Source organism: Phragmites australis, chromosome 6 (genome assembly GCF_958298935.1).
Source record: "Phragmites australis chromosome 6, lpPhrAust1.1, whole genome shotgun sequence".
Classification (NCBI taxonomy): Eukaryota; Viridiplantae; Streptophyta; class Magnoliopsida; order Poales; family Poaceae; genus Phragmites; species Phragmites australis.
The window spans coordinates 274939-302095 of NC_084926.1; the positions used below are offsets into that span (position 1 = coordinate 274939).

General features: G+C 46.1%; 5 protein-coding genes across 9 annotated transcripts; 4 read left to right on the plus strand and 1 right to left on the minus strand.

Moving 5' to 3' along the window:
- The first annotated feature begins 5217 nt into the window (after window positions 1-5217).
- LOC133920858 (uncharacterized) lies at window positions 5218-7324 on the plus strand. Of its 5 annotated transcripts, none has more exons than XM_062365439.1 (6): window positions 5218-5459; window positions 5929-6259; window positions 6384-6524; window positions 6652-6708; window positions 6851-6989; window positions 7149-7324. In XM_062365439.1, exons 2-6 carry the CDS (start codon window positions 5990-5992, stop codon window positions 7217-7219), a joined length of 678 nt encoding a protein of 225 aa, XP_062221423.1. In that variant the 5' UTR covers window positions 5218-5459; window positions 5929-5989; the 3' UTR covers window positions 7220-7324. The 5 variants fall into 5 exon arrangements, with proteins under 5 accessions (XP_062221423.1, XP_062221422.1, XP_062221424.1 ...); XM_062365438.1 differs by having other exon boundaries at window positions 5938-6259; XM_062365440.1 differs by having other exon boundaries at window positions 5951-6259.
- A 206-nt stretch (window positions 7325-7530) lies between these two features.
- On the plus strand, window positions 7531-9176 carry LOC133920853 (small ribosomal subunit protein mS86 (rPPR1)-like). Its single transcript, XM_062365431.1, has one exon. The coding sequence runs from the start codon at window positions 7645-7647 to the stop codon at window positions 8887-8889; it is 1245 nt and encodes a 414-aa protein (XP_062221415.1). The 5' UTR covers window positions 7531-7644; the 3' UTR covers window positions 8890-9176.
- Window positions 9177-12727: 3551 nt separating this feature from the next.
- On the plus strand, window positions 12728-16336 carry LOC133920855 (uncharacterized). The gene is made up of 11 exons (XM_062365434.1): window positions 12728-12925; window positions 12992-13035; window positions 13173-13253; window positions 13523-13630; window positions 13811-13902; window positions 14116-14190; window positions 14291-14360; window positions 14882-14983; window positions 15546-15660; window positions 15747-15809; window positions 15977-16336. Exons 1-11 carry the CDS (start codon window positions 12778-12780, stop codon window positions 16057-16059), a joined length of 981 nt encoding a protein of 326 aa, XP_062221418.1. The 5' UTR covers window positions 12728-12777; the 3' UTR covers window positions 16060-16336.
- Window positions 16337-16577: 241 nt separating this feature from the next.
- LOC133920847 (uncharacterized) lies at window positions 16578-20246 on the minus strand. Its single transcript, XM_062365418.1, has 3 exons — window positions 18753-20246; window positions 18189-18628; window positions 16578-18112 (listed from the first exon to the last, which is right to left on the minus strand). The coding sequence occupies exons 1-3, from the start codon at window positions 20160-20162 to the stop codon at window positions 16666-16668; spliced, it is 3297 nt and encodes a 1098-aa protein (XP_062221402.1). The 5' UTR covers window positions 20163-20246; the 3' UTR covers window positions 16578-16665.
- Window positions 20247-20335: 89 nt separating this feature from the next.
- LOC133920848 (synaptotagmin-2-like) lies at window positions 20336-26875 on the plus strand. The gene is made up of 8 exons (XM_062365421.1): window positions 20336-21209; window positions 23107-23348; window positions 24140-24158; window positions 24819-25048; window positions 25524-25633; window positions 25724-25822; window positions 26054-26492; window positions 26575-26875. Exons 1-8 carry the CDS (start codon window positions 20464-20466, stop codon window positions 26661-26663), a joined length of 1974 nt encoding a protein of 657 aa, XP_062221405.1. The 5' UTR covers window positions 20336-20463; the 3' UTR covers window positions 26664-26875.
- Window positions 26876-27157: the final 282 nt, after the last annotated feature.

Here is a 27157-nt window from a genome sequence, read left to right on the forward strand (position 1 = left end):
AGCCCGGGGATTAGATATTTGGAGAGTCACTGAGGAAGGGATGAGGCAACGCATCACCAACAAGGAGAGACAATTAAATGCATTGGCGAAGAGTATCCTTTTATCATCTTTATGCACCGATGCATTTAATCGTGTTTATTCTCTCACCAATGCGCATGATATTTGGACTAGTCTCAATGAAATACATGAGGGCACAAATGATGTGCGTAATGAGAAATATCATGTGCTTGTTACTAAGCTCAATGGTCTCAAGCAACTATCCTATGAAAGTGCTAATGATATGTATTCTCGTTTGAATATTCTTGTGAATGAGATCAATGAGTTAGGTTTGACGCCAATTGAAGACGATCAAGTGGTGAGAAGAATACTTCAAGCTCTTCTTCCAAAGTACAAGTTGATAGTCTCCATCATCTATGACAACAATGACATCAAGAGGATGACTCCAAGTCAAGTGCTAGGCAAGATCACCGTCCATGAGATGACCATGAACATGGAGGTGGAAGCCCCTACCTCATCCAACACCAAGAATCTTGCTCTCACAAGCAAACAAGCTCAATGTCAACACATGAAGGCAAGGATGAGGAGGCAAGAGCAAGAGTCAAGCTCAAGCGAAGATGATGGTGATCAAGATGAAGAGAGCGAAGAAGAGGATGATCAAAGCACATCAAGTGATGAAGAATTGGATCCCAAGATGGCTAAGCTCTTCTCGCAAATAGAGAAGAACATGAAGAGGATCAACGCCAAGATTGATCATCCAATCTCCATTCAAGACATGATCAAAACAATGGATCATATCAAGAAAGAGAAAGAGAAGAAGATTAAGAAGAGGGAGACAAGGAGTAGAGCCAAAGCTTTTGCAACCATGGGAAGATGGGTGAGTGAAGATGAAGATTCAAGCTCAAATGATGAGAGCCTCACCATCCTCTACCCCAAGAGAAGCTCTTCCTCAAAGTCATCATCACGCAAGTCTTCACACAAGTGCCTCATGGCCAAAAGTATGGATAGCAATGTAAGTGATGATGAATCCGATGAGAATTCTCCCTCCTATGATGAACTCCTTCAATTGATAAATGAGCAACAAAGGGCCATTAAGAAACAATCAAAAGATCTTAAGAAATTCAATGCACTTAATGACATCCATGCTACATTTGTTTCTAATTATGATCAATTATTGTGCAAATTCAATTTGCTAAACAAGGAGCATGAAGAGCTTAAGGCTAAGTGCATTGAATCTAAAACTAAGACCCCTTTGAAGCAATCTACCTCTCTCTTTAATTACAATCCTAAGGTAGATGTTTTCACTTCTTGTAATGATTTAATTGCTTTATCATGCTCACCCCTTTGCAATGAGATGCGTGTTGAGAATTTTGTTGTAGAATCATCTAACAACCTCATTGCAAAAGAAAATGTTAAGCTCAAGCAAGAAGTGGAAAAGCTCAAGGAAGACTTGGCAAGATTGAAGGGCAAAGGACATGTCCAACCTCCTCAAGATAACCATGCATTCATGGTGAAGAAGCTTACGGAGGGGTCAACCGTGACATGCTTCAAATGCCATTTGGAAGGCCACAAGTCCTTCAAATGCAAGCAAGTGAAGAAGGAGACCAAGGAGAAGAAGAAGATGGCTAACCTCTTAAACAAAGCCTCCAACTTCTACACCAAGCCCAACTACAAGCTCAAGTCTAAGAACAACCACTACAAGCTTAAGAAGAAGGAAAATGGTAAGATGGTTGCACACAAGGTTGGGAGAAGAGATTGGGGGAGGAACCAATCCATTTGGGTACCCAAAGAAGTCATCACCAACATGAAGGGGCCCCAATCGGTTTGGGTTCCAAAGAAGACTTGAAGTCCGAAGCGGCTACGGGGATTTGGAGACTTGGCTCACAAGATGAAGATGAAGCTCAAGCAATGAAGCCAAGTGTACAAGATGGGCGCATTGATGAAGATCATAATCATCATATACCCAAATCCCCATCCAAAGGTGAAAGGTACCATATGTTAATTTCTTTCAATTTGTACCTTTGCCTTGTCTAGGATTGCATGTGCTTAATTCAATTTGTTGCAATGCCTAGTATAAGTTTTCATATGGTAGGTTGCTTGTGTTTATCTTTAATCTATGAGCAACCTACATAGTTTATTAGTTGTAGGTTTAATCAATGGCACTAGTTTTCATTTGATATCTTTTTATGTGCCATAAGTCCAATCTATAGGATAAATCCTCATTGTTATCAATAACAAGTGCATATATCCCTCACAAGTATTCAACACTTGTATACACACATTTAGGGGGAGTATATCCTATGGGTTGTGATTTTGAGACTAACATGTGTTGCAAGTTGTATCTTTTGTAGTCTCATGGAGAAGTCAATAAGTCCCCGAAGGTATGTTATGCACATACTTTCCATTTGGTATCATTGCCAATCCGGTTGTTCATTTAAGCTACCTCCATACATAATATGGTTTAAACTTTCCATCTTCTATATTGTTTAGTTTTGCATATGTCTTTCTCTTATCATATGTATGCACACATATAGGGAGAGTTTAAATCATATTACGTGAGTTTCATTAATTGTGATCCATATGCTTTCTTTGCATTGAATTGGTACCATCTCCTTGATTTGATTTCCTTCAATTGGTATCATTTTCTTTTATTGGATCATGATTTGTGAAACTCTCTCCCATGTGTTCTAATGTTTTCCCTTGAGTTCAACATGTGCATATAGCCTTTTTGGGAGATTGTTGACAAAGGGGGAGAATTATGGTGACCAAAGCAAGAGACAAATCAAGTTCAAGTTGCAAGTGTTGACAAAGGGGGAGAAGAAGGAACAAGAAACAACTTGAGGCATCTAGGTTGACAAAGAGAAGAAGCTCTTGCATGGGCCATCCAAGAGAGATAGTGGCGATGGAAAAAGGGGAAGCCACAACAAAGGGGGACTTAATGGTAAGAATATGCATCCAAGAAATGTGGTAAGGCATTTCCTTTTACAATTGGTTTACATTTGTTATCTTTTATTATTTGCCACTTATTTTGGTTGTGTTGTCATCAATCACCAAAAAGGGGGAGATTGTAGGAAACATGCCCTTAGGTTGATTGCCTAAATTACATAAGGACATGTATGTGATTTTGGTGATTAATGACAATATAGTCAATAAGACTAACATGTTTGTCAAGTATATGCTTTAGTAGATCTCATGGATGCAACAAAAGAAAAGTCACCGAAGCCGGAACAAAGAAAGGAATGAATTGGACTTGTTCCATGAATTTTGATGTGATCAAATGGGTTGGATTTATGTATAATTTTGTAGAGTTCTTCACAAGCTTTCAATAGAGCCTAAGATCATCAAAATCGGAGTTCGGAGCGAAAAGTTATGCCCAAAATACAAAACGCAGTTGTGCTGAAATTTGCCTCACCGGATTATCCGGTGCTCACAATGAATTTTGATGTGATCAAATGGGATGGATTTTTTTATAATCTTGTAGATCTATTCACAAGCTTTCAATAGAGCCCAAGATCATCAAAATCGGAGTTCGGAGCGAAAAGTTATGCCCAAAATACAGTTGTGCTGAAATTTGCCTCACAGGATAATCCGGTGCTCAAAATCAACATAACTCCGGTGCTTCAGAGGAATATCCGGTGCTCAAATCAACATAACTCCGGTGCTCAAATCAACATAACTCCGGTGCTCAAATCAACATAAGTCCGGTGCCTCACAGGATAATCCGGTGCTCACAAAATGAATTCACCGGACTAATTTTTGCAGAGAGCTCCAAAATGAACTTATGGGCATAGGATAATCCGGTGCTTTTGTCCGGTGTTAACTAACTCATCACAGGATAATCCGGTGCTCACAGTTGAGTTTGAGTGGGTTCCAACGGCTAGTTTCTCTGATGTACTCACAGGATAATCCGGTGCTTGTACTACTATCATCACAGGATTATCCGGTGCTCACAATTTTCTTAGCCGTTGGGGCAACGGCTAGTTGGCGGGTTTGAGGCTATAAATACTCCTCCACTCAGTCATTTGAAGGTGCTGGAGTCCAGAGAAGTTCATGTACACTTGAGAAGACATCCAAGCCACCAAAGTGCTTAAGTGATCAAATCCAAGGCGATTAAGCACACCATTAGAGAGTGATTAGTGCTTGTAGGCCTAGAGAGTGTAGCTAGTTGATAGCTGCATAGAGAGTGGATCAAGGAGTGATCCTAACTTGTACCAAGTGGTACGCCGGCACCTTGGAGTCTTGGTGACTCGCCGGTAAGCTTGTTGACCCTCCGACTTGGTGTGGAGAGGCGGCAAGGTATTTGTGCGGGGACGCGGAGACCCTTGCCTTTGTGGCTCAAGCTCCGAAGTGATCACGGCGGCGAGGAACCGGAAGAGAGGCTAGTGGTGAGATCTTGCCTTGGTGGTTTGGTGGCTCATCCGGGTAGAGGCCTTGTCTTTGTGACTTGGTAGTTCAAAGGCCGTGACCGGGTGCTGACCGGGAGCATATCCTTTGTGGAGCTCCAACGTGGACTAGGGGTGGCATTCATGCCATCGAAACCACGGGATAAAAATCTTTGTGCCGAGTTTGTTCTCTCTACCCTCTTTACACTTCCGCATTTACATTCTTGCAATTTACCTTACTATATAGGTTGCAAGTTTCCTTAATCGGTAAAGTAGACACGCTAGATAAACTTAGAGGATATTTAGATAGAAATTGATATAGGTTTATCTTGTGTTATTTTTTGAGCCGGTTTAGTTCTAAGTGTCCTAATTCACCCCCCTTAGGACGTCACCGATCCTTACAATTGGAGTCGAGTATGTCTATGTAAACTGATACGTCCTCGTTTCCGTGTCATCGTCGGGCAACAACGCCTCTCTTACAAGCTACAACTACATACTATTTCGGAAAATACAAATTGGTTTGATTTTCCAAAAGTGTAAGCTGCTTTTTAGGCGAAAAAAATGAAAGCTGTTTTGTGCACTATCTACAGGAGTACATGTGTTTATGTGCAGCTGATTTATGTTGGGTTACTCTGTTGAACCATGTAGTTTAGTACTCCACTGTATAAGAGATGAGCCTGGCCGAGTTGAGTAGTCTTGTGTTGAAATAGCTGAAATTGTTGAACAGTAGGCTAACTGTCTCGTCTGCTGGAAACACAATCAAATTCAATACCAGAAAGGAAAAGATGTGGTCCAGGTGTTTTATCGCCCTTACAGCCACATCTCTGTCTCTCTCTCTCTCTCTCACTCAAGTCTGCCCTCCTCACAAGTCACAAGTTGAGCTGCTAAAAAAAACTTGAAGACCACCACAATTTGGGGCTTGTCTTCTCTTCTTCTCGTCGCCCGGTGCCTGGTCTGGTTCCTACAATTTGGGGCTGCTCTGCTCTGACAATTAAAGAGCCCCTCTCCTCCTTCTCAGGCACAACGGCACAGCCAAGATCTTCCGACTCCCTCCGCAATAGGCATCCATAAGATTGTACCGTAAGTCTTGTGAAGATTCCAATCCATATGCTTGCTTGCTTCTAAATAGTTGTATTAATACGAGTTTGTGCCCTTCTGCCTGGGATGAAATTGGTGAGAGACGACTTCTCTCTAGTTTGTTTGGTGAACCTTTTTATCGAGCAAGATTGTAAAATTCAGCAATAGGAACGAGAAGAAAAATAAATAAATGGGGGGGGACCAAATGCCCTCAGTCTGCTTCTTCATGTACAGTTGTTTGTTATAGTCTTCTGTACCTTTTTATTTGTTTTTTGGGTTTAGGATTCCCCTACTGCACAGTAAAAAAGCCCTCTCCTTGCAGTTCCTGTCTGACAGAAAAATCATCACCGGTGACCCGGTAAATTTGACATGGTGCCGTGTGTTATCCTTCGTTCCTGCATCTTAAGTTTCTTGACAATAATTTGCCCCTGAAACCTTATGAAGCTGCTGACTGATACAATGCTTAAACTAGGATGTACAGTAACTGTATGCAGTCCTATTTGTAGAAAGTTGAAGGCACGATCTTGCTTGCGATGATGAATGTTCTCTCCAGCCACCCCCAAAATGTGCAGCTGCGCAGTATTCAGGAGATGTCTATCAGAGGAAGATCATTCAAGTTGCCATGCCCAGCTTCAGCTTGGAATAATAATAACTCATCGACAGCAGACCTCCCTTGTGGAACAGGAGCAGGAGGCAATAGGAGGCATCGTCCATTATTTGTCGCAGTCAGAGCAGTCAGTGGCAGAGGTGAATCGAGCAGCGGCGAAGACGATGACCAAGAGAAGCAAAACAAGAAAGACGAGGTGTGGTCGATGTAGTATCAAGCAAAGTATATGCTGCCTGAAAATTGAAATATATGCTACAGTATGTATTCCTTTGAGATATCTGCTCCTAAGTCCTAACTTGATGACATATCCTGACTGGCAGGGTAGCTCTGGGTCTGGGTTGTCCAGAGAGGATTTGGAACGGCTGGTTGGGCCCGACGATGCCAAGTTCAACGGGTTGGATCTTGCAAATCTCATCAGGAAGAAGTACGGTAGATCGTACGATGTGACGCTCATAAAGAAGGTAAAGTGATGTGTGCGTATTCTTTTGCGCTTCATCATATTCTGATATCGTATCCCCTTTTTCATCCAGTAAACGTGGCTAGCTTACGCCTTACATTACATAGTATTTACATATTGTTGGTATGCAGGAGTTCATGGGAAGGAACCTGTTGGCTATGAATGTGATGTGGAAGTACAGGGAGCAGGTCAGTGTTTTTCATTTCCCTCCATCTGCTGACCCATCTGAATATGCAGTCTAATTATCGAGGAGTTAATCTGAACATGCATGGTTAACTAGTGCATGCGTTGATGGTGATAACTCTCTCTCTTTCTCTCTCTCTACGATAGAGATCGTTCCCGTTGAGCGAGGAGGAGTACCTGCTGCGGCTGGATGATGTGGCCAACACGCTCAAGTGCTGGGGAGCCGTGGCGCATGTCCGGAACACGTTGGAGAAGCTCAAGGAGAGGCCAAGGATTGGCAAAGTGCGTAAGAACGCCTCTCTCTCTCTCTCTCTCTCTCTCTCTCTCTCTCTCTCTCTCTCTCTCTCTCTCTCTCTCTCTCTCTCTCTCGCAATGTTAAAAGCAGCTTCGTGTAATATATTCATGGTATGCATTATTGACCGCAAATTGCATCTCGCGCGCGCAGGCGGTGAGCATCTTCATCGACATGGACGAGACGGGAGGGCGCTCAAACGAGTGGATATACAAGTGAAGTGATGAATAGACTGAACCTGAACCTGCCTGCATGTGGTTGTTTTCATTACTATCAGCAACGTGATTGGACTACTCTTCTCTGAATGAATGATCAGAAAGTTAGCTTCAGGAGGGATTGCGTCCAGACATTTGCTTTCAAACTTGATAGCCAAGCGGGAAGGTTGTTTTTTCCTTACTGCTGTATCAGTTAGCTTTCAAACTTTCCAGCGCGTGGTCGTTTTTGTTCTCAAGAATTTTAGGCAGCTGCAGGCAATCAGATAACTACAGTAGGTCAAGAGTTGAAAAAAAACACGGCCGTTGGATTGCATGGGAACGAACGAGATCTCTCTTTGCCGCTGTGCTGTACTACTGTGAAGAGCTGCTGGGCCCGGCTGTCCTCTCCACTCGCTCTCCTCTCCTCGCGAAACCCTTCCCTCCTCTCCTCCACGATGGCCGCCGCCCTCCGCCGGTGCCCATCCCTCCTCCTTCGCCGCCAGCTCCTCTCCACCCAAACCCAGCTCCAGACCCCTGCAACCCCCGTCGAGCTCTCCCGCCTCAAGTCCTCCATCCGCAACGCCGCCACCACGCCGGACGATCTCGCTTCCCTCTTCCTCTCCGCCCTCCCCCACCCCGCCTTCCTCGCCGACCGCCCCCTCTTCGCACTCTCCGTCCACCGCCTCGCCTCAGCCGGCCGCCGCGACCTCGTTGCCTCCATTCTCTCCTCCTCCCTCACCGCCCTCCCCAAGCCCCACCCCTCCGAGGGCTTCCTCATCCGCCTCATCTCCCTCTACTCTGCCGCAGGCATGCCCGACCACTCCCTCACCGCCTTCAACCTCGTCCACCCGCCCTCCGACCGCGCGCTCTCCGCCCTCCTCTCTGCCTACCACGACAACCGCCTCTACGACCGCGCCGTCCAAGCCTTCAACACCCTCCCCGACGAGCTCAGCATCAAGCCGGGCGTCGTCTCCCACAACGTCCTCCTCAAGTCCCTCGTCGCCAGCGGTGATGTCGCCGCCGCCCGCGCTGTGTTTGACGAAATGCCAGACAAGGCCGGCGTCCAGCCGGACATCGTTTCCTGCAATGAGATCCTCAAAGGCTACCTCAACAACAGTGACGATGCCGCCTTCAACGAACTACTTAAGGAGATCACTGCTCCCAGAAGGCGACTGAAGCCCAATGTCGGGACCTACAACCTCCGGTTGGCTGCGCTGTGCGCGAAAGGGAGGAGCTTTGAGGCTGAAGAGTTGCTGGACGCCATGGGGGCGAAGGGTGTGCTGCTCAACCGGGTGAGCTTTAACACGGTCGTCAAGGGGCTCTGCAACGAGGGGGAGGTGGGTGCTGCCATGGCGCTATTCAAAAAGATGCCAGAGGTGCGCAGGCAGAAGGGCACAGGGGTGCCGCCCAACTTCGAGACTTACAACATGCTGCTTGAGGCGCTGGTCAACAAGAGCGTGTTTGGTCCTGCGCTGGAGGTATGCAAGGAGTGCTTGCAAAACAAGTGGGCACCACCGTTCCAATCTGTCAAAGGGTTGGTTCAGGGTTTGGTCAAGAGTAGGAAGGCCAAACAAGCGAAGGAGATTATCATGGCAATGAGGAAGGCCGTCAAGGGTGATGCCAAAGAGGAGTGGGTCAAAGTTGAGGCTGAGTTTCCATTGGTGCTTGTTGACAAGAAAGAGGAACCATGCATGGCATAGTTGAATAGGTCGTAATTCCCGGTTGAGATCTGTTATTCGCTTGAAACGGTTTGTTTTAGATGGGATTTGCATTTTGAATTAATGGGGCGGGTGATTGCCAATGGTTTACTCTTTACTCATGTTTGCTTAATTATGACATACAGTGCTTCTCATACCGGCTCTTCGTTTCAATTGGTTTTATCTTCTTGTTTTATAACCTCTTATTACCTATAACATCTGGTGTCTTTCGTTCTGGTTGTTGTGAACAATCTTGAATGCTATACAAATGGCCGAGCTGGTTTGATGTAGTCATATTTCTCATATAAGGTCCTGAGATATTTGATTTCATGATTCAGTCTGCAGGCTATCTATATCTTTGGTCAGATGGCATCACGTTGAAGGTGACTAGCACTATTACTTAGTATTTTGGCGAAAGGAAATCACTAATATTTATGATCAGGCTCTCCCATTAGCATGTTATCTGTGTAGCTCAATTTCGTCAATACAACAACAACGAAGCCTTTTAGCTCTAAGCAAGTTAGTTAGGCTAGAGATGAAGCTCACAAGATCTAATTAAAAAGATGATAAGATAATAATAATAATAATAAAAGTACTACAACCCACACAGTAACGGAAAGAAAATCACATAGTTACAACTCAATTTCGTCAATGTGGTTGCATTTTACAACATGAATCTGCTGGTTTATTGTGTTGGGAGAAATGTGGTTCCATATTGTTCCTTGTTTGCATATCAGTTTCATTGTTTAACTAAATATTGCTCAGGAACTTCACATCTCATTATGAGAATATTGAAGGACAAAAAGCATCGCCCCATTGTTTGCTGAAATATCTTCTATACGTTCTTTGGTAAATAAAATGCAATCAAGATTTCACAATGGAACAAAAAGGTCACAAAATCTATTCTTATCGGCTGAAGTTGGTGCGGTTTCAAGGTTCCTTTCATTTCTCCCTTATATTGCACTTTGAGAAGAGTCGAGCATGATGATCTAGTGATATTATCTGAGTTGGGCATTGCTGACTGAGGTTGCTAGATTCGCAAGGTGGCTACGGAGATTTAGTAACTCTGGTCATCTATCCTATCTGGCTCAACTCCCCTCGGTGTACTTCTGGTGGAATATTCTTGTTGTTACTGTGTGATTTTCTTTCCGTTTACCATCATTCGATCGAGTTTGATTCAACTGTCCAAGCGATGCTATGTAATATTAATTATTTGCATCACCGTCAGTTTCCAAAGTTTCCGATGTGCTATTATGTGTTAGCGACCGTGCACAGGATCTGCGTCAACTCTCCTGGATACTCGGCTAGTCTCCAGCGGACTTGATCAACTCACCCCTCTCTGTTAGCGATAGTTGGGGGCGGCAGTTTAGCTCCTTCAGTTGTTGACTGTTAGCTCTATCACCTGTTGTAATCGCTATAAATAGCACATCAGTGAATCAATACATCACATAGTTGCATTCCAATCCTCTTCATGGTGTCAGAGCGAGTTCAATCCACCATCTTCCGATTGCTCGCATGTTCCCATCACACTCGATCTATTGGAATCCATCTACACCCAATGGCAGACATTCTTTGATACTGTCTTCAGAAAATTTTCGCTCGGTGCTCACATCAATGTCGCGCCGGCCGGCCAACGCCCCCAATGACCCTGAATGGGTAATGGTGGGGAAGAAAAATTTCCCTCCGGGACGTCCACCTCTGCTAGCTCCTCCTCCACGTCCTTCACCGCCCTGGCTGCCGACCTTCAACCCGTGGACGGGTCTGGTTGAGGCGTGGCCATCCGGTGCTGGCGTGCGTCCCGGCGCGCCTTCTAACCAGCAGGCATTGCTTAGCTGCCTCCACTACACCACCACATGTATTTACACAGTGGTTACAATACATTACATAATAAAAAGTAGTGATGTTAATGGTTTTAATTATTGTATGTGCCACGATTTTTGGATATGCACGCCCCACATGGATACATGTACAACTATGAATTGCTCATAAAAATGATCCACTAAAAATCAGTGACACTAGTGGTTTTACCCAATGTGTCAAGATTTTTGGATATGCATGCTTATCACAACTGTATATTTCCTAGGTAGCTTTAACTGGATCTTGCAATGCATTCACATTATGGCGCATGCGTATCACCTGCCAAAATTTATTATTTCAGTAGTTGAGTGGATGTGTTATGACTTTAGGATATGCATGCTTCATCACGCGGGTTCGAAAGAAAAAACGAGCGACACATTTTTCACTGAACATATAAGGCAATCATAGTGTTCTTATCCCATAAAAAGATTAGGGCAAATCATATAGTAGTTGAGCCCATCGCTAGCATGGCCCATTTCCCCCACATCCAGCGAGGCGAGCCCCCTCCCAACTCCTAGGTAGCCCTCCATCTCTGACGCCTCCCATGTCGACCTTCGCTCCTCGAGCTTGGATATATTTTCTGCCTTGAATCTGACCTTATTGGATGTATTTCGTTTGCTCACTTACAGTTGGCAGTATTGGATGGAGTATATATATAGCTCTAAGAGCAGTAGCTACTTTGGTGAAGATGGAAGATGATAGGAGGCTCTTTCACAATGCTGCTCTTCGAAAGCTCAGGAAAGACGTTTCCGAGCTGAAGCTAATTGGAAGTGTCAGGGTACACAATAAATTGTCCTGACAGGGATGAAACAATAAATTATCCTGAAATCGTGAAAGATTATTATTTGTGGTACAGTATCCATTTGTAGTGGGTGAGAGGGTCCTATTGCTTCTGACACTTGCACCGCTGAAAAGAAAAAGTTGGTAGTGGCGAGAAAATTTTTCTGACAATTGGACGCCTGCAGGGAAACAAAATGGCGCCTGATAAATTTGTTGGGAAGGAGGCAGTGATCACATCACTGATTGAATGGCTGGTAAGCGAATTTTGATCGACTCTTTAACTCCTTTTGGTACGGGGGATTGTTTTGGTTAGTGTTGTTACTTGTTAGTAGCAGCACCTGTGATTATGAACCGCAGGTATCTTTGATAGCGGAGAAAGTATACGGCTGCAGTGTCGGTCACTGAACAAAGTGTCGGACCTGCAGATGCATGCAGGAGCAGAGATGAGGCTGCAGCCACTGACATTTCTGCAGAACTAATGTACTCCAGGAAAAAGGCTGGCGTGACGTATGAGATGATGCATAGCCATCCATATCCAGTTCCATGAGCCAATGATGCAGACAGTAGTGTGCAGTGCACTGCTGCTGTATGAAACGAAACCTAGCTTAGCGTTTTTGTAGCAACTGACAGGCTTGTGCAGACATCCATTTCCCATTTCTCTGTTTGTTGTAGCCGTCCAATCGAAATGTAACAAATTAAACGCAGTTTCATACGTAGTAAGTATATCAGCTATCAGCTGGTCGAGTTGATTGAAGAAGGTCATCCAAGAGTAAAGAAAGCTGATGTGGGCTGAACGAACTGAGGCGGTTGGTCCAAATTTGCTAGCCAAGTCAACAACTGACTTAATTCTGGCCAAACCATACAAAGACAAGGCTACACGCCGATGGTCTTTATCGGTATTCTTGTGACCATGAGGCAATCCATGATTGTAGACGCTAGTCTTGATTCTGTCAGCAGGGGTGGGCGACGAATCACTTAATCTCCATTGAGTTTTAGGATTCCCCCTTTCTAAAATGGACACATAGAAAAACTCTAAATCACCATTAGTCTTCAGATTTCATCATAATCTATAAAACAAGACATTTTTCATCTAACTTTATAATACCATTCAAATAACATCTAAATCGGTTTTGAAGGACGGGATCCACGACCGCTGACACGTGGAGCCGATGCCCGTATGTGAGCGGAAAAATAGAGCAGCAGGGGCACAAGGCCTGTACTGTTGCAGGTTAGTTCAGTTGAGCACCGCTCTCCATGGCGCTGAGCCTTCGCGCCGGCGCGTCCTACGCAACCGCACCGCCGCGCCCCCGACGACGCGTGGCGTCGTTCCGCGCCACAGCCTCCACCCCGGCGCTAAACCGACGGCGCCGCCCGCAGAACGTGTCCGGCGAGTTCTTCGTCGGTGAGCACTGTTTCGCGCTTAATTAATTTGGTCCAACAGCTCGCCTGACCTTGCTCGACTGCGCAGACCACCGGTGCATCGACTGCCAGACCTGCCGATGGATAGCGCCCGTACGTATATAACTCACCCCCAATCCTTGCTCTCTTGCTTCGCTTAACGCGCGCGCAGAATCAATCCTTCAGCTTCATTCGCCTCATGCTCGCTTAATTTGGTAACCATCTTTCCGCGGTCGGCCGCATGCATGCAGGAGGTGTTCAAGAGGGTGGATGGGCAGGCCGCCGTAGCAGCGCAGCCCAGCTCGGAGGAGGAGAGGACCAAGGCCCTGCAGGTGCTTGCTCTGCTTTGCTCATCCCTACTGCCTGTGCCTGCTACTACCTAGCGCCACCTCGTGTCCCTCTGGCACCTTGCTCACCGACCCTAATTGCTTAAAACATCATGGCTTAAATTAGCACCATATATGCAGTAGCTAGAGTTCATAAATCGAAGCTGTAGCCTGTAACTGCAACACCAGCACCAACTTTAGAGGCTTGCTGATAACATATATACTCAAAGCTCTACGCATATATATGTATGTGTGATTGCATATATCATCTGCAGGCACTGCTCTCTTGTCCAACTGCCTCAATCCACACTGAGAAACCTCCGGAGGACATTCTTCAAGTGCAAAACATGTTTCCTCTCCCCATCGACCAGAATCAGCTTCCAGTATGCGTCCATATATTCTCTATGACCTTTCTCATTGCATATATAGATATGAAAATTTGGATTTTGATGTATACTAATAATCTGAGATGCAGTCTTAACAGTTAGACTATCTATTTGCCAATATGTATTACAAACGGTCGGTCCGGCATACTTTGTATTCACATTGCCAAGCATTTTCAGGGTGTTTATCTTTGTGGTTACCATTCTGAGGACTCGTACGGGGCAACATCTTATCTGGTAACTCATCCAGAAGGAAACATACTGATTGACAGGTAAATTTGAACGTGCTCATCGCAAATTGGCAGATGTATCTACGGCTGCTATTTCCCTTTGGTTTATCGTTTGACTTATTAATTTGGAACCTTGGTGGTTACGCAGCGATGCATTTCCATGACATAATTCTGCAATATGTTTCGTAGTTGCTCAAACGACAATCAACTCTTCTTTACCAGAGATGCTCTATCTAACTTTTTGTATATTTTTAGCCCAAGGTATACTCCAAAGCTGGCGAACAATATTGAAAAGCTTGGTGGAGCGCGCTACATGTTTTTGACCCACATGTATGTTTGGACCTCAACTACACACAATTCTTTGTTTCTTTTTGTATTTACCACCTTCGCATATTGGAAACAACAGAGAATCTCACTAGTTACCATACAGTGATGATGTGGCAGATCACAGGAAGTGGGCTGAGCGGCTAAAATGTGAAAGAATCATTCATTCCGGAGATGTAAGAATTGCATGCAAAGGATTGCATCTCTCTATATCCTTCTACCTGTCATAGAATGACAATGAAATTCCTGATAAATATTCATTGATTATGCCATGAGCATCCATATCCTTTTTAAACTCTACTCCAGATATTGATTAGCCAGGCCTCATCCCGAAGAGTGACAAATGCAAGAAACCGCCCTGCCTAGGGATTATGCTTCTGCTTTTACGCACAATAATAGTTGAAGTTTGGGCACTATTAAAGCATTTGATATCAATATGTCTTATTCAGGAAGAATTGATTACTAATTTTAATGATCCATAATGCTTCAACTGGAGAAAACTTCCAGAAGAAAGAATCTTAGAGTGTCGGAATAGATAGCATTTTTGAACATTAATGTTGTGGACTCGAGAGCATAGCTAGTTGAGCATTCATCGCATTGATAGAATGTAGGTCCCAGTTTATTCCTGTTTTCCAGTGAATGTTGCTCTTTGGAACATGTCCTGATACTCTTTACTGCAATAAACATTCTGATGCAGGTAGAGGAGGTTACTGCAGATGTTGAGTGGAAACTTAATGGAAATGGACCATGGAACATTGGAACAGATTTTGTACTTATCCATACGCCAGGCCACACGGAAGTAAGAAATCCAACTTAATGGATGTAGTTATAGAAGTTATGAAGTAACTGCTTGCGGCCTTCAAATACACAAGGGTCTTCTGGGTTGGATGAAACATTCTTAAATGTAGAACATTAATATGTTACCGAAATTAAAGACAAGTGCACTATTGTTGCATACTAGAAAAGGTTGGCCTATCCTTTTCTTTTTTTTCTTCTTCTTCTTTTTAAAGAAAAGAATGGTTAGGAGCTCTGGCTTTCACTCAGTAAAGATATGGGCGATTGGGCATCCTAGTCGGTCCTAGGACTCGAATCCAGGTTCAACCTCATTACCACCAGACCATCGGCATGTTCCCAAATAAGTTGGGACTATTCACAAAATTTCTTAAATTTCAGATAGACGAAACTGATTTTGTTAGAAAATGTCAGAAGTATTCTCAGACAAATCTTTGTATAGTGATTTGCAGTAGCAAGTCGTCTTGATAATAATGGCAGGAAAAATTATTTTTTAGCAACAAATAATTGGCATCATGCCGATCATCTTCAAGACACCTAATTCAATCATTAATAAAACGTTTTTCTAGGGCTCGGTCTGCTTGTATTACAAACCGCTGAAGGTGCTATTCACTGGAGACCATGTTGCAAAATCAGAAGAATCTGATGATCTGAATCTCTTTCTGATATACAGCAAGCAATCAGGTAGAAGCTTCTCTTCTTGCTAGTCTTCGTATCTTGCTTAAGATCACTGAAACTCTGATTATTCTGTCTGTTGCAAAAACTTGCAGTGAGCCTGCAACTGGATAGCATTAGGAAGCTATTAGAGGTAGACTTCGAGTGGCTTTTACCTGGTATGCGGTTCTTCAAATACTGGAGATAAAATATAAATTAGCAAAATTCAATTGGACTGATAACGCAGCTCTACTTTTTATTATTTTTTATCTATGTTATGCCGTTATGCTATTTGTTTGTTTATTGTTTTTCGTTAACTTGTGTACTGGTTTTGAGTTGTTTACAGGACACGGCTATCGAATCAGGTACAAAGATGTACAAGCCAAGAATTCAGCTTTCGAGTCCCTCCTAGCTAACTACACGAGCTAGGAGCATCCTATGATCTCGACCTTCAGTGTTCAGAAATGAGGATTCCGGGAGGCAGGAGGATCTGCTGCTGCTACTGTTTTTAGAGTTCTACCCAAAATAGCATCCAGCTCTCCTGGATGTACAAGGCTTGAAAATGCTTTTCTTTTCAGAGAATACAATATGTATGTAATATGGCTGTAAATTGTGCCTTTTGTCCGACAGCATCGAGCCTACAAATCAAGCATATGTAACTGTCTGCAAAATGTTTTTCACAGCTTTTCTCAAGAAGTTTCTGCAAGCACGTATAGTTTGTCATATATATACGATGGTACTTTACAAATTCTGACACAATAAATTTCACATAAGCTCATCAATACAGCAGATAACAAAGAAAACAAATTGAAGTGACATGCATTAGAATTTTAGCATATAATCATGAATTCTTGATGATACCGGTGAACAAAACTGCCCTCTGCCCTCTCCCGAGTAACATTTCCCAACTCAGATTCCACAAAAAGAATGCCGCCCCAATCTTAATATAGAAAAACAAAATGGCCCCAAAACTCCCGCTGTTTACTCTTTAGTGTTACATAAGGTACAAAACTGAAACCATCGGCCAGAGAAATCCTAACAAATCAATGCTTCCAAGTATTCGTCCACATATGCAAGGCACGGCCAATGATCGGTCCTTATCCTGACCAATGTGGAGGCACAGCCTATTTCCATCAGGAAGAGAAGGTGATACCTAGGTGGTAAGAATATCATGACACGAACGAGTCCCATATCCCTCTTGCTTTGATGGCCGTACCTCTCTGCACCAACCCCAATTCCGTCGTCATCTATGAGCTGAAGCTGGAGATTGTTGTCCGGTGAGTATGGAACCAAGGCATCAGCACCGACAGAAGCATCTGAGAAACTTTCGTCCCACACAATGTTCTTAATGACTCCATTTCCTTTCAGAATGGTTACAAGTGAATCTCCAGCAACACTGACAACAAAGGGAGCCAGGTATCTTTCAATAGCTCCAATCAAAACCTTTGGAGTTACCTCCATGAGTTTAACAGACCGAGTTCCATTAATTGCAGCTGATCCTTTCCCCCCACTCAAAGGGAACGTCTCTCGACCTGTGTTAGAAGAACTGTTGCAGGCCTCCCATAAAGCATGAAACAGATCCTGGTTGTAATTAGCCACACCCTCATTTGGAGTATCAGGCGGCACACTGGCCTTCAGAAACATGTCCTCAATCCCAACTGTAATGGGTTGAAGGAACCCAGTTAAGACTTGACAGTTATCTGTATTTGCTGCAATTGAGACATCAATAAGACCAGGTGATGGTTCTCGAGGTTCCAATTCTATCACTACTGAAGCACAGTAACTTGATTCTTCCCGGTGCTGAGTATCTAAGGGGACAATGTCCAAACCAGAACCTGGAGGTTCCCCTTGAATGAAAGGTACATTGCATGGGGGAATTTTTCCGAACTGTGCGCTTGATGAAAAAGTAATTGTCACTGCATAAAGAGCAGGCAACTCATCAGCCCCATCAGAACCTGAAACTGGTGATTCTGATAACCAAGCATGGTTAAACGGCTCTGAATCAAATCTAAATGTGCACTGTATTCTGATTTTGAGACCAGATGAGTGCAGGTAGTCAGGAACGCACGCGAAGTACCTCCTGAGAATTTGCAATGTTTCGGCACCTTTAGAATCCATCACGCGTAGCGCTTCTTGTGTGTATCCGATTCTCTCGATTGTAGGTCCTGCCGACTTTTCTTGCTCCGGGGGAGCAGAGCTCACATCCTGTATACTTAAAATGTGACCAGATGCTCTGCTATGGATGCTGAAATTAGGCAATGTGAGGGCCCATGACTGCTTCACGAGTAACGGCACAACCCTTTCTAGATGAATGTAAGACGCTAGATCAGGCATGCTCTTAGGATCTTGAGCAGGGCGCGGTGATGGGACATCGAACAAGGAACCCGGATGAGAAGGTGTGACACCTGAAGGTTGCTCTCCAACTCCGATGAGATGCCTCAGTTTCCCCCCAGGAACACAAGACAACACCCGCAAGCAAATCCTGGATGAACCATTTAAAACAGTATGAAGGCGACTGAGCAAAAGATAGCACAAATCAAGCAATTCTCAAATGTTACCTTGCATGGTCCCGGACCTCCAGATCAGGGAAGGACTCGATGGTGAGCACAAGAAGGTGCGAAAGGGGAAGGAAGACATGAGAGCTGTAATGATGCTTCAGCATGACACGACAAATGCTCACAACCTTGCTGCCCTGAGACCAAGACTTCAGTTCTGTGTCTGGGCCATGCTTCTTGGTTAGAGAAACCATCTGCTTGGTGAGCAAATCTATTAGGTGGAGCTGCGGCACCGTCTCATTCTGTGCAATCTTCTCAAAAAGAGGGTAGTATGACGCGAGCTGGTAGCCTGGCTCAAGCCTTGGAAGCAGGCGCTCGTCAAGTGTACGGAGCAACTGCTCCCCCGCCCAACGATGTGAGTTGCATGCTAGAAGCCGGTTGATGAAATCGGCAATCACAGGGACTAATCCTCGATGCTCTGATGCCATATCGACCAACATAACCTGCATACATAGTGATCCAAAAAGGAGTCACTAAATTTGTTTGTTTACACTATAATGGAGCTAACTATGTGTTCTTGCAGGTTGATGGATGTGCCTATTGTTAAGTTTCTCGATAAATTTCTACCTGTAAATGGTGGAAGATAGTAGAATTCAGGAGCTCACCAGCCCCGGAGCAGCACGTGCCGTCGGTGCTGTGAGGAGCAGCACAGACCAAGTTCCGGTGCAGTGCTCGGAATGCCACACCTGTTTCGGTACTCCATACCGGAAGCCACCTGAAGGCCGAGACACAGACCAAGCCATCATCAACGAGACCAGTTGCTTGCTCACTAGCTCTGTCTCCTGCAACCTTTTCCCCAGCAACTCCAGCAGCAACATAAGATAGACAATCGAGCTTCTTGGCCTTGAGAGCAAGGGGGTCAAATACGGCAGGGTAAAACCATCGGGCGAGTCCAGGCACCAGATCTCTGAACCTGCCAAACCCGAGCAGCCAATGCAACGCCAGCAATCGTGCTGTGAGCGGGCGGTGGGCCTCACGAGCAGCCAAAGCTAGGCGGCGTGCCATTGTGCGCTCATCCTCAACCCCAAACGCATCCGGGAACTGGATGAACAGCGTGAGCAGTGAGTGCAGCAGCATGGGGTCGGAGGAATGCACCATGCCGCCAAACTGCACCTTGATGTGCGCTGCAATCGCTGGTGCCCACTCGAGCACAGCCGCCGCAACCTCGGCAAGGATGGCGGTCATCTCCATGGCCGCTGCGGGCGTCAGCACCTGCGGCCTGTCCATGAGCAGAGCGAGCACCTTCCTTACGTCCCTCACGTTCACCTCCGAGGGCGCCGCCTGGACGGCAGAGGCAGCGGCGGGAGGTGAGAGGAGGTGGGCAGGCACGGCGAACGGGGTGGGGGGGCCGGACACCGCGAGGATGGAGACGCTGGAGGCCAGCCTCCCGAGGTGGACTGCGTGGCGCGCGGCGGAGGCGAGCAGTAGGAGGTATGACTGGGCGGCTGGGGAGCGCTCCGCTGAGGCGAGCGCGTAGAGATGGCCGAGGGCGTCGGCGAGGAGGCCCGGGAGCGCGGTGTCGAGCGCGCGCAGGGCGTCGCAGGCGAGGGCGCGCGCGGCGCGGTCGGGCGCGTGATTGGGGCGGTTTACGGAGGCGAGCAGCGCGTCGACGAGTCCCGCGAGGGGCGGAGCCTCGACGTCCTTGGAGACGGGCGTGGAGAGGGCGGAGGCGAAGGCGGAGACGACGGTGAGGAGGAGGTGGTCGCGGAGCGGGTGGTCGGCGGGAAAGGAGAGGAGGGAGGCGAGGAGGAGGGGGAGGCTGTGCGGGGAGGGCGGGAGGAGGTGGTCGTCGATGAGGGACAGGAGGAGGGGCTTCAGGTGGGAGGGGAGGTCGCGGCGGGGCAGCGAGGAGACGGCCAGGTCCAGGAGCGGCAGGTGGACCCATCGGTCGCGGCGGGATGGGATGGAGGAGGAGAAGTCGTCGAGGAGCTGCTCCCACTCCTGCGGCGACAGGGCGGGTGGGGGCTGCCGGTCCATCGCCGGCGATGCCAGATGCGGAGGGAGGGGAGGAATGGAATGGAATGGGGAAGTTGGTGGTGCCGCGGTTGCTGGCGCTGGCGCTGGCGCTGGGTTGGCCAGATGGGCCTGAGCATCCTGGGCTCAACAGACGACGGCCCGAACTGGTGGCTCCACCTCGCCCCGTTCGCACCACTAGTCTTCCTTCTTCTCTCTCTCTCTCTCCCCCCTTCCGTCCGTCTTGTCCGGTGCTGGTGCTATCTTCTTTTCCGGCGAGGCGACCACCGCAGGCTTCCTCGCCGGATGTCGGTGCACCCACCCGATGCTTACCCCCTCCTCTGGCATCCCCTCGCCGCCTCCCCCGCTCTCTGCCGCTAGCCCCCTCTCCACATCATACTTCCTCCCGTCGCTTCTACCTCGCCGCCGATGTTTTCCCGCCCCCAAAGCCGCCGCCTTTCCGCCCAAGCGCCCAACATCCGTTTCCACCAGGAACCTCCCGGCCGAGACCCCCGCTCCCTCCTCATCCTCCTCCACGGACCCCGTCCAGGTCCAGGTCCCCCGCCCGTCCACCGCCGCGGCGCCTTTCATCCGCGGAGGAGAGGACCCGCTCGTATCCAAGCTCCGCACCCAGCTCGGTGTCATCCACCCGCTACCCGCGCCGCCACTCAGCCGCTCCGTCCTCGGTCTCTTCGCCCTCTTCTTCTTCGTCGGCGCCGCCTTCGACAAGCTCTGGACGCTGCGCAAGCGCCGACGCGCCGAGCGGGAGCTCAAGGTCAATGGCTCCTGGCCCCAGGTGCCCACCTCCAGCTTCTCCCTCTTCCTCGAGGAGAAGGACCTCCAGCGCAAGGAGTCCGTCGAGTGGGTCAACATGGTGCTCGGAAAGCTGTGGAAGGTCTACCGCACAGGCATCGAGAATTGGATCGTCGGGCTGCTCCAGCCCGTCATCGACAACCTCCAGAAGCCCGATTACGTCAACCGCGTCGAGATCAGGCAGTTCTACCTCGGCGAGGAGCCCCTCTCCGTCAGGAACGTCGAGCGATGCACCTCAAGGCGCGCCAACGACCTGCAGTCAGTTCTTGCTTCCTTCGACATCCACCCCCTCCTTTTTCCCTTTTGGGTATCAAACTGGGTAGGATGCTACAAGTAGAATTGCAGCAAGAATCAGTTGGAGAATGGGGAATTGCCGGGTTAATATGGATGAACCCCATAGTTAGGTTCTTTCAGAATAATGCACAGTTTTCTACAACATAAGTGAATGCTACAAAGCTAGCATTCTTAGAGCATGTCCAAGAGATCCCCTAAATGACTCCTGATAGCTAAATATAGGGACTTTAACCCTGAAACACATCTCCAACAGCTTTCCAATACTACTCTCAATATTTACCAAAGCCCCCAAATCACCCCTCCCACTATCTATTTTATTGGAGTGTCCCCTCTCCCGGAAAGCTCGAGCGCCCCTGGGCCCCACCCGTTCGTCTGCCTACCTCCGCCCTCCCGCACCCGGCTGCCTGCCCAACAGCAACCCTCCTCCAGCTTCTCCCCCGCCGCCTCCTCCCTCTCCTTTCTTCCCCCTCACCGAAGCTCGCCTCCTCCGAACCGACCATCGTCCGCCGGCAAAATCCAAGCTCCACGGTGAGGCTACCCCGCACGACACAAGCCCAAGCTCCGCCGGATTTCCCCTTTGCCCAAGCTACCGCCGAGCTCAAGCTCCAGCGTGGCTCACCAGTGGAGGCCCAGGATTGAGTTGGGGCTTAGCCCAACGGCGTAGAAGGAGGCGAAGGCGGCGGGAGGCCGGATCCGGACAGGGAACCGGGGTCGCGACAGGGCTGGCCAGCTACCGAGCACGGCCGAGCGGTGGTCTGCTGCTGCAGCTTGTGTGGGATCCATATTCCTTGCATGTGGGGGTGAAAGGGAGGAGAGGCGGCTCGGGATGGAGAGGATGGAAGAGAAAGCTCGGCTGGGTGGTGAACGACGATGGCTGGGGCGAAGGGGAAATTCTGGGGTGCCGCTGTGATGTGCTTGTGCTGCAGTTGAGTGTGTTTGTGCAGGTGGGTAGAAAAGGATGCAGAGGAGGGAGGAAATGGGGAGTTGGGACTCGACCGGGAAGGTGGCCGATGCATGGCCGTGGCAGGCGGCCAGAGGAAGGGGAACAGAGAGCGAGAGAGGGAGCCAGAGTGAGGTGAAGGAGGATGCTTACCGGAAGCCGAAGCGGACATGGAGGGGAGACTTCTTGCTCGGGGAGGAAAATGACGGCTGCTGTGGGGAAATGAGCTCAAGCTCCATCGGGTTTCTCGTGAGCGTCGGCGAGCCCAGCGGTGGGTTCTAGTCCCACATTCTCTCTCAGTGACTAGGCAGGATATGGTGCAAAATGTAGAGATGATGGTGCGGTCCACTGTCGGTGATAGGTAGAAAGAAATATAGGAAATATTGAGAGTCTGTTGGAGAGGAAAGCGATTTAGGGAGATATAGAGAGTGAGTTTTAGAGAGACTCTTGGAGATGCTCTTAGGCCCCGTTTGGATAGGTTTTTTTCTGGCTTTTCCCTGAAAAAAGCTAGAACCTGAGGAAACGACTGTGGCTGAAATGAATTAGAAGCTGAGAAGCAGACTGAGATTTGCTTTTCGGGCTTTTGGTGTGCTGAGAAGCTAAAAGTTCATTGTAAAAACCAACAACCAAAATTCAACAGGCACAACCGTTTCCTCAGCTAGCCAGAAGCTCTAAAACCACCACCTATCCAAATGGGGCCTTATAGTTCACAACCAAAACCGTCTGCATTTGGACAGCTTCAAAAACATGGAAGCTTACAGCTTACTACCTCTCAGCTTAATTCATAGCACTACACTGTGGCTGTGTATTTGTTAGTGTGGAAGATATTAACACTCTCTATCAATCCTTTCTCCCTGTATTTTCCCCTGGATTAGCTGTTGACAGAAAAATGGTCAGTGATCAATTAATTTTGTTATTCAGGTACCAAATTGGCATTCGTTATGCTGGTGGAGCACGCATGGCATTGGCACTATCCCTAAAGTTTAGTGAAGTACCAGTCGTTGTGCCAGTTTGGGTTCGAGATTTTGATATCGACGGGGAGCTGTGGGTTAAACTAAGGCTTATACCGACAGAGCCTTGGGTGGGAGCTGTATCTTGGGCTTTTGTATCCCTTCCAAAGATTAAGTTTGAGCTGTCACTGTTCCGGCTATTCAATCTTATGGGTATGTACTTGCTTATCCAAGCTTACTATTTCCCTTTGCAACTTAGTTTCATGATTTTGATGCTATTTGCTCGTGTTATTGAAAGATGAGCATGGTTGGCACCTTCTAACTCAAATGACTTGATGGAAGCAACACACGCAGCAAAATCTTGTACTTATGGAATTAGGATTATTGATTTTGTTACGCAAGATTCATGATGTTGCCAATGTTAGACACAAAAGTGATTTCTAGTTATATCCTAATTTCTGCATTGTGTTATGCAGTAGTGTCAGTACCTCTCTTCTGCGCATAGGTCTGGAGTTATTCCTGGGAATATCATTGGGTGATTGAAGTTTAATCAATCTTTGTAAAACACCGTATTGTTGTGACCAATTTGTCATGGAATTATCACACAGGTTCCATTGATGATATTTACATGTCACAATCAGATGGTTTTTGACTGATAACATGGAATACTAACAAGGGAGGTGTGCCTTATATGTAGGTTAGAATAATATCGATATGTTTCATTGCTACTGCTGAATGACTGGCTGACCCTTGGCAGAAGTCAGAACCCTTTATAAATAAATTCAACTGTCTAAATTTGAAAGCTACTCTCCATCACAATCAGCTTGTTGGCAATATTCGGTTTCGTATGTTCAAGCTGTTGTTCATTCTTCTTCTTTTCTTGTTGTGAGCCTTTTGTGTTCTTTTTTTCATGATATGTCTATGACATTATGTGTTACAAATTTGATGCTTGGCTAACAATATGCTCTCTTCTTTTGCATGGACATGGTGCTTGTCTCCACCAGCGATTCCTGTTCTCTCAATGTAAGCATGTTCGCCTCAAATATTATGCAAAATTATGATTCTTATTAATCCACTTTTTCCTCTACAATCAGCATATTACACCTAGTCAGACTGACTTTGCAGCTGATTCCATGGCATCGGACGCTGAGGCCCATGAATTTTTTTCTCCTTACAGTTGCTATTTAGGTCGTTTTTTGTAATGATAAGATTATTGTTGTGACACCCGCCCCCACCTTTTCTCAGTTTAGTCTGGTTTTAGGTTGCTAATAAAAGGTTAACTCTATGTGCTAGCCTTCTAGTTTATAAACATTTTGACAATGGTTTTTCGGCTAACAATGTTTGTTCTTGATCATGCTTGGTTGATTAATCTGGTATCACCTAGTTTCTTCAGTGAATATGACTCACAGATTCTTTTATAATCTCTTAGAACTTATGATTAAATTATCTAGAAGACATAAAATCGCATGCCTAACTGAACTTTTAACATATTTAGTTGATGTATATATAATGTGGATAGTTTTTTAATATTTTGTTTGTATCATGTCTCAGGGAAAGTCTGCAATCATTCCCAAATGCATTGCTCTTTTGCTCAGCTCTTTAATTGAACAAATTTTTACGCTTGTATTTGATAAAAGGTCTTGTTCACCGCGAGATAGTGACCTAATAAATTGCCATCACCAGGTTTCTCACAAAACTTCTGACAGAAGATTTGCCACGTCTCTTTGTGCGTCCCAAAAAGATCGTCCTTGATTTTCAGAAGGGAAGAGCTATGGGACCTGTTTCAGGAAGTGTTGCAAGTGACATAATTCAAAATATTGCAAGTGACATAATCCAAGATGGGAATAAGGACTTCGTTGGAGAACTATCAGTGACACTAGTTGATGCTAGAAAGCTTAGCTTTGTCTTATTTGGTAAGAGAACTTCTTTGCTTTCCAAATGAAATCTGCCTATTAGTGGAGAGATTTAGCATCTGCTTAATAGTTAAGAGCTGGCATCCAGCTCATCAGTGTCAACCCAATCTTGTGCCTTGCTGTACTAAGCAAGAAAATGCTAAAAATGAAATTTTATCCTCGGTAAATAAAGTTTGAAAGTAAAGTGCAATAGGGCAGACAAAATGTTGGGGTGGGCCTAAAATGGGTCCCCCTTTTTTGGTTTAGGTTAGATTAGTTTCGATCCTGTCCAAACTCCAAAGTATTAGTCCATGATTTTTCTAACTAAGCCATTTGTGCTGAGGAATATGTTGAAAGATATTAATCTTGACTGAAGGAATCACATAGCTGAATGGTGCTTTTGTAAGCTGGGGAAAATGGAACCAAAAAAGTTAGTTCCTTCTTTTCTTATAAACACCAGTTTCATGGGGAACTTCACAATCTATTTCACTTGCAGGCAAGACAGATCCATATGTTGTCATGATTCTTGGTGATCAAGTCATAAAGAGCAAGAAGAACAGTCAAACAACTGTGATTGGACTACCAGGAGAACCAATTTGGAATCAAGTAAAGTTTCAGCACTTTGAACTCATGGGTATTTGCTGAAATCTTATTTTATGTACGCCACTGTGCTTATAGATACTTCATGTCAAACAGGATTTTCATCTGCTAGTTGCAAACCCTCGCAAACAAAAGTTGTCTATTCAAGTGAAGGATTCAATTGGTCTAACTGACACCACTATCGGCACTGGAGAGGTATAGTTTCAGTGGTTGACCATTTGCTATTTCGACATAAAGTTTCCCCAAATCCCCGGCAAACTGATATATGCATTAAAGCATAATTTTTTGTTGTTTACTGAGCATCCACCATTGTACATTGCTGCTCATTTATTAATTTATATTGTCTATGTCCCTGTTAATATTTCCGTCTCTTTTTGGGCATCTTGTGTTACATTGAGATGAGTCTCCTGGTTAATATTTTGTCAGGTTGAACTTGGGTCACTTAAAGATACAGTACCTACAGACAAAATTGTAACCTTATATGGAGGATGGGGCTTGTTCGGAAAACGACCAGCCGGGGAAGTGCTACTTCGTCTCACATACAAGGCATATGTTGAGGATGAAGAAGATGAAGGGGTGAAAACCGAGTTTGCTGCGGGTTATGTTTCAGATGAGGATGTGCTAGATTATGTCCAAGGTGACATAAACAATGGAAGCGATTTTGTCGGTAAAGAAAGAGAAACTTTCATGGATCTCCTTGCTGCATTGCTAGTCAGTGAGGAGTTCCAAGGTATCGTGTCATCTGAAGCCGGAAGCTCAAGTGGTCCTGAACAGGGTGCTGATCAGCAGGCCGCTGGATCGGAAACTGCTGGCAATGTTGTCAGTACTGCAGCTAATAGGGAGACTGTATCCAATAGCTCGACAGGTGAACAATTTTCTTACTGTGTTGCATGGCTTGTTTGTTGGGTGCACATATATCACGGCTTGATTTGCTTTTTTGTCTTCAGATACCACTCTGGTCTGGCTTGCCGCTATAACAAGTGTAATGGTGCTTGTCTCCTCCAACCTTGGTGGTTCAGGCTATTTCAACCCTTAAAGCCAGCCATTATTGTAGCTGAAGAAGCTGTTCTTTTTTCTTGGTTTTGTTTTGTTTATAATGGCTTCCCGTAGCATCTCATCTGATCCACAGTAGCTGTAAATGCTCATCTTGTTTTTTTGTCGTGGGCCCCGGCAAGTGTAAGTTCAAATTGCAGAGGAATGGATTGGGTTTTTTGCGGCTATGATAGTTTCTTCTCTGCTCTTGTTCGATTCTTGTTTTTTCATCTTACGTACTTCCCAGTTGGTCCTGACATGCATGTATATGTACTATGTAGCATGGTTTCATCTCGTTACTGGTGTTGCACCTGCGACTACGAGCTAGCTTGTAGGGTGTGTTTCTATGGCATGTGGCACGCTTGGGTTCCTTGTTTTAGCTGAGATCAAACTCATTCCCATCAAGGAATACATACAGTCCTGTTAAGAGATAGTGACCCTGCAAAGGTCCTCCAACCTTGGTGGTTCAGACTATGGTGTACCTGGAGCCCCGGTTCG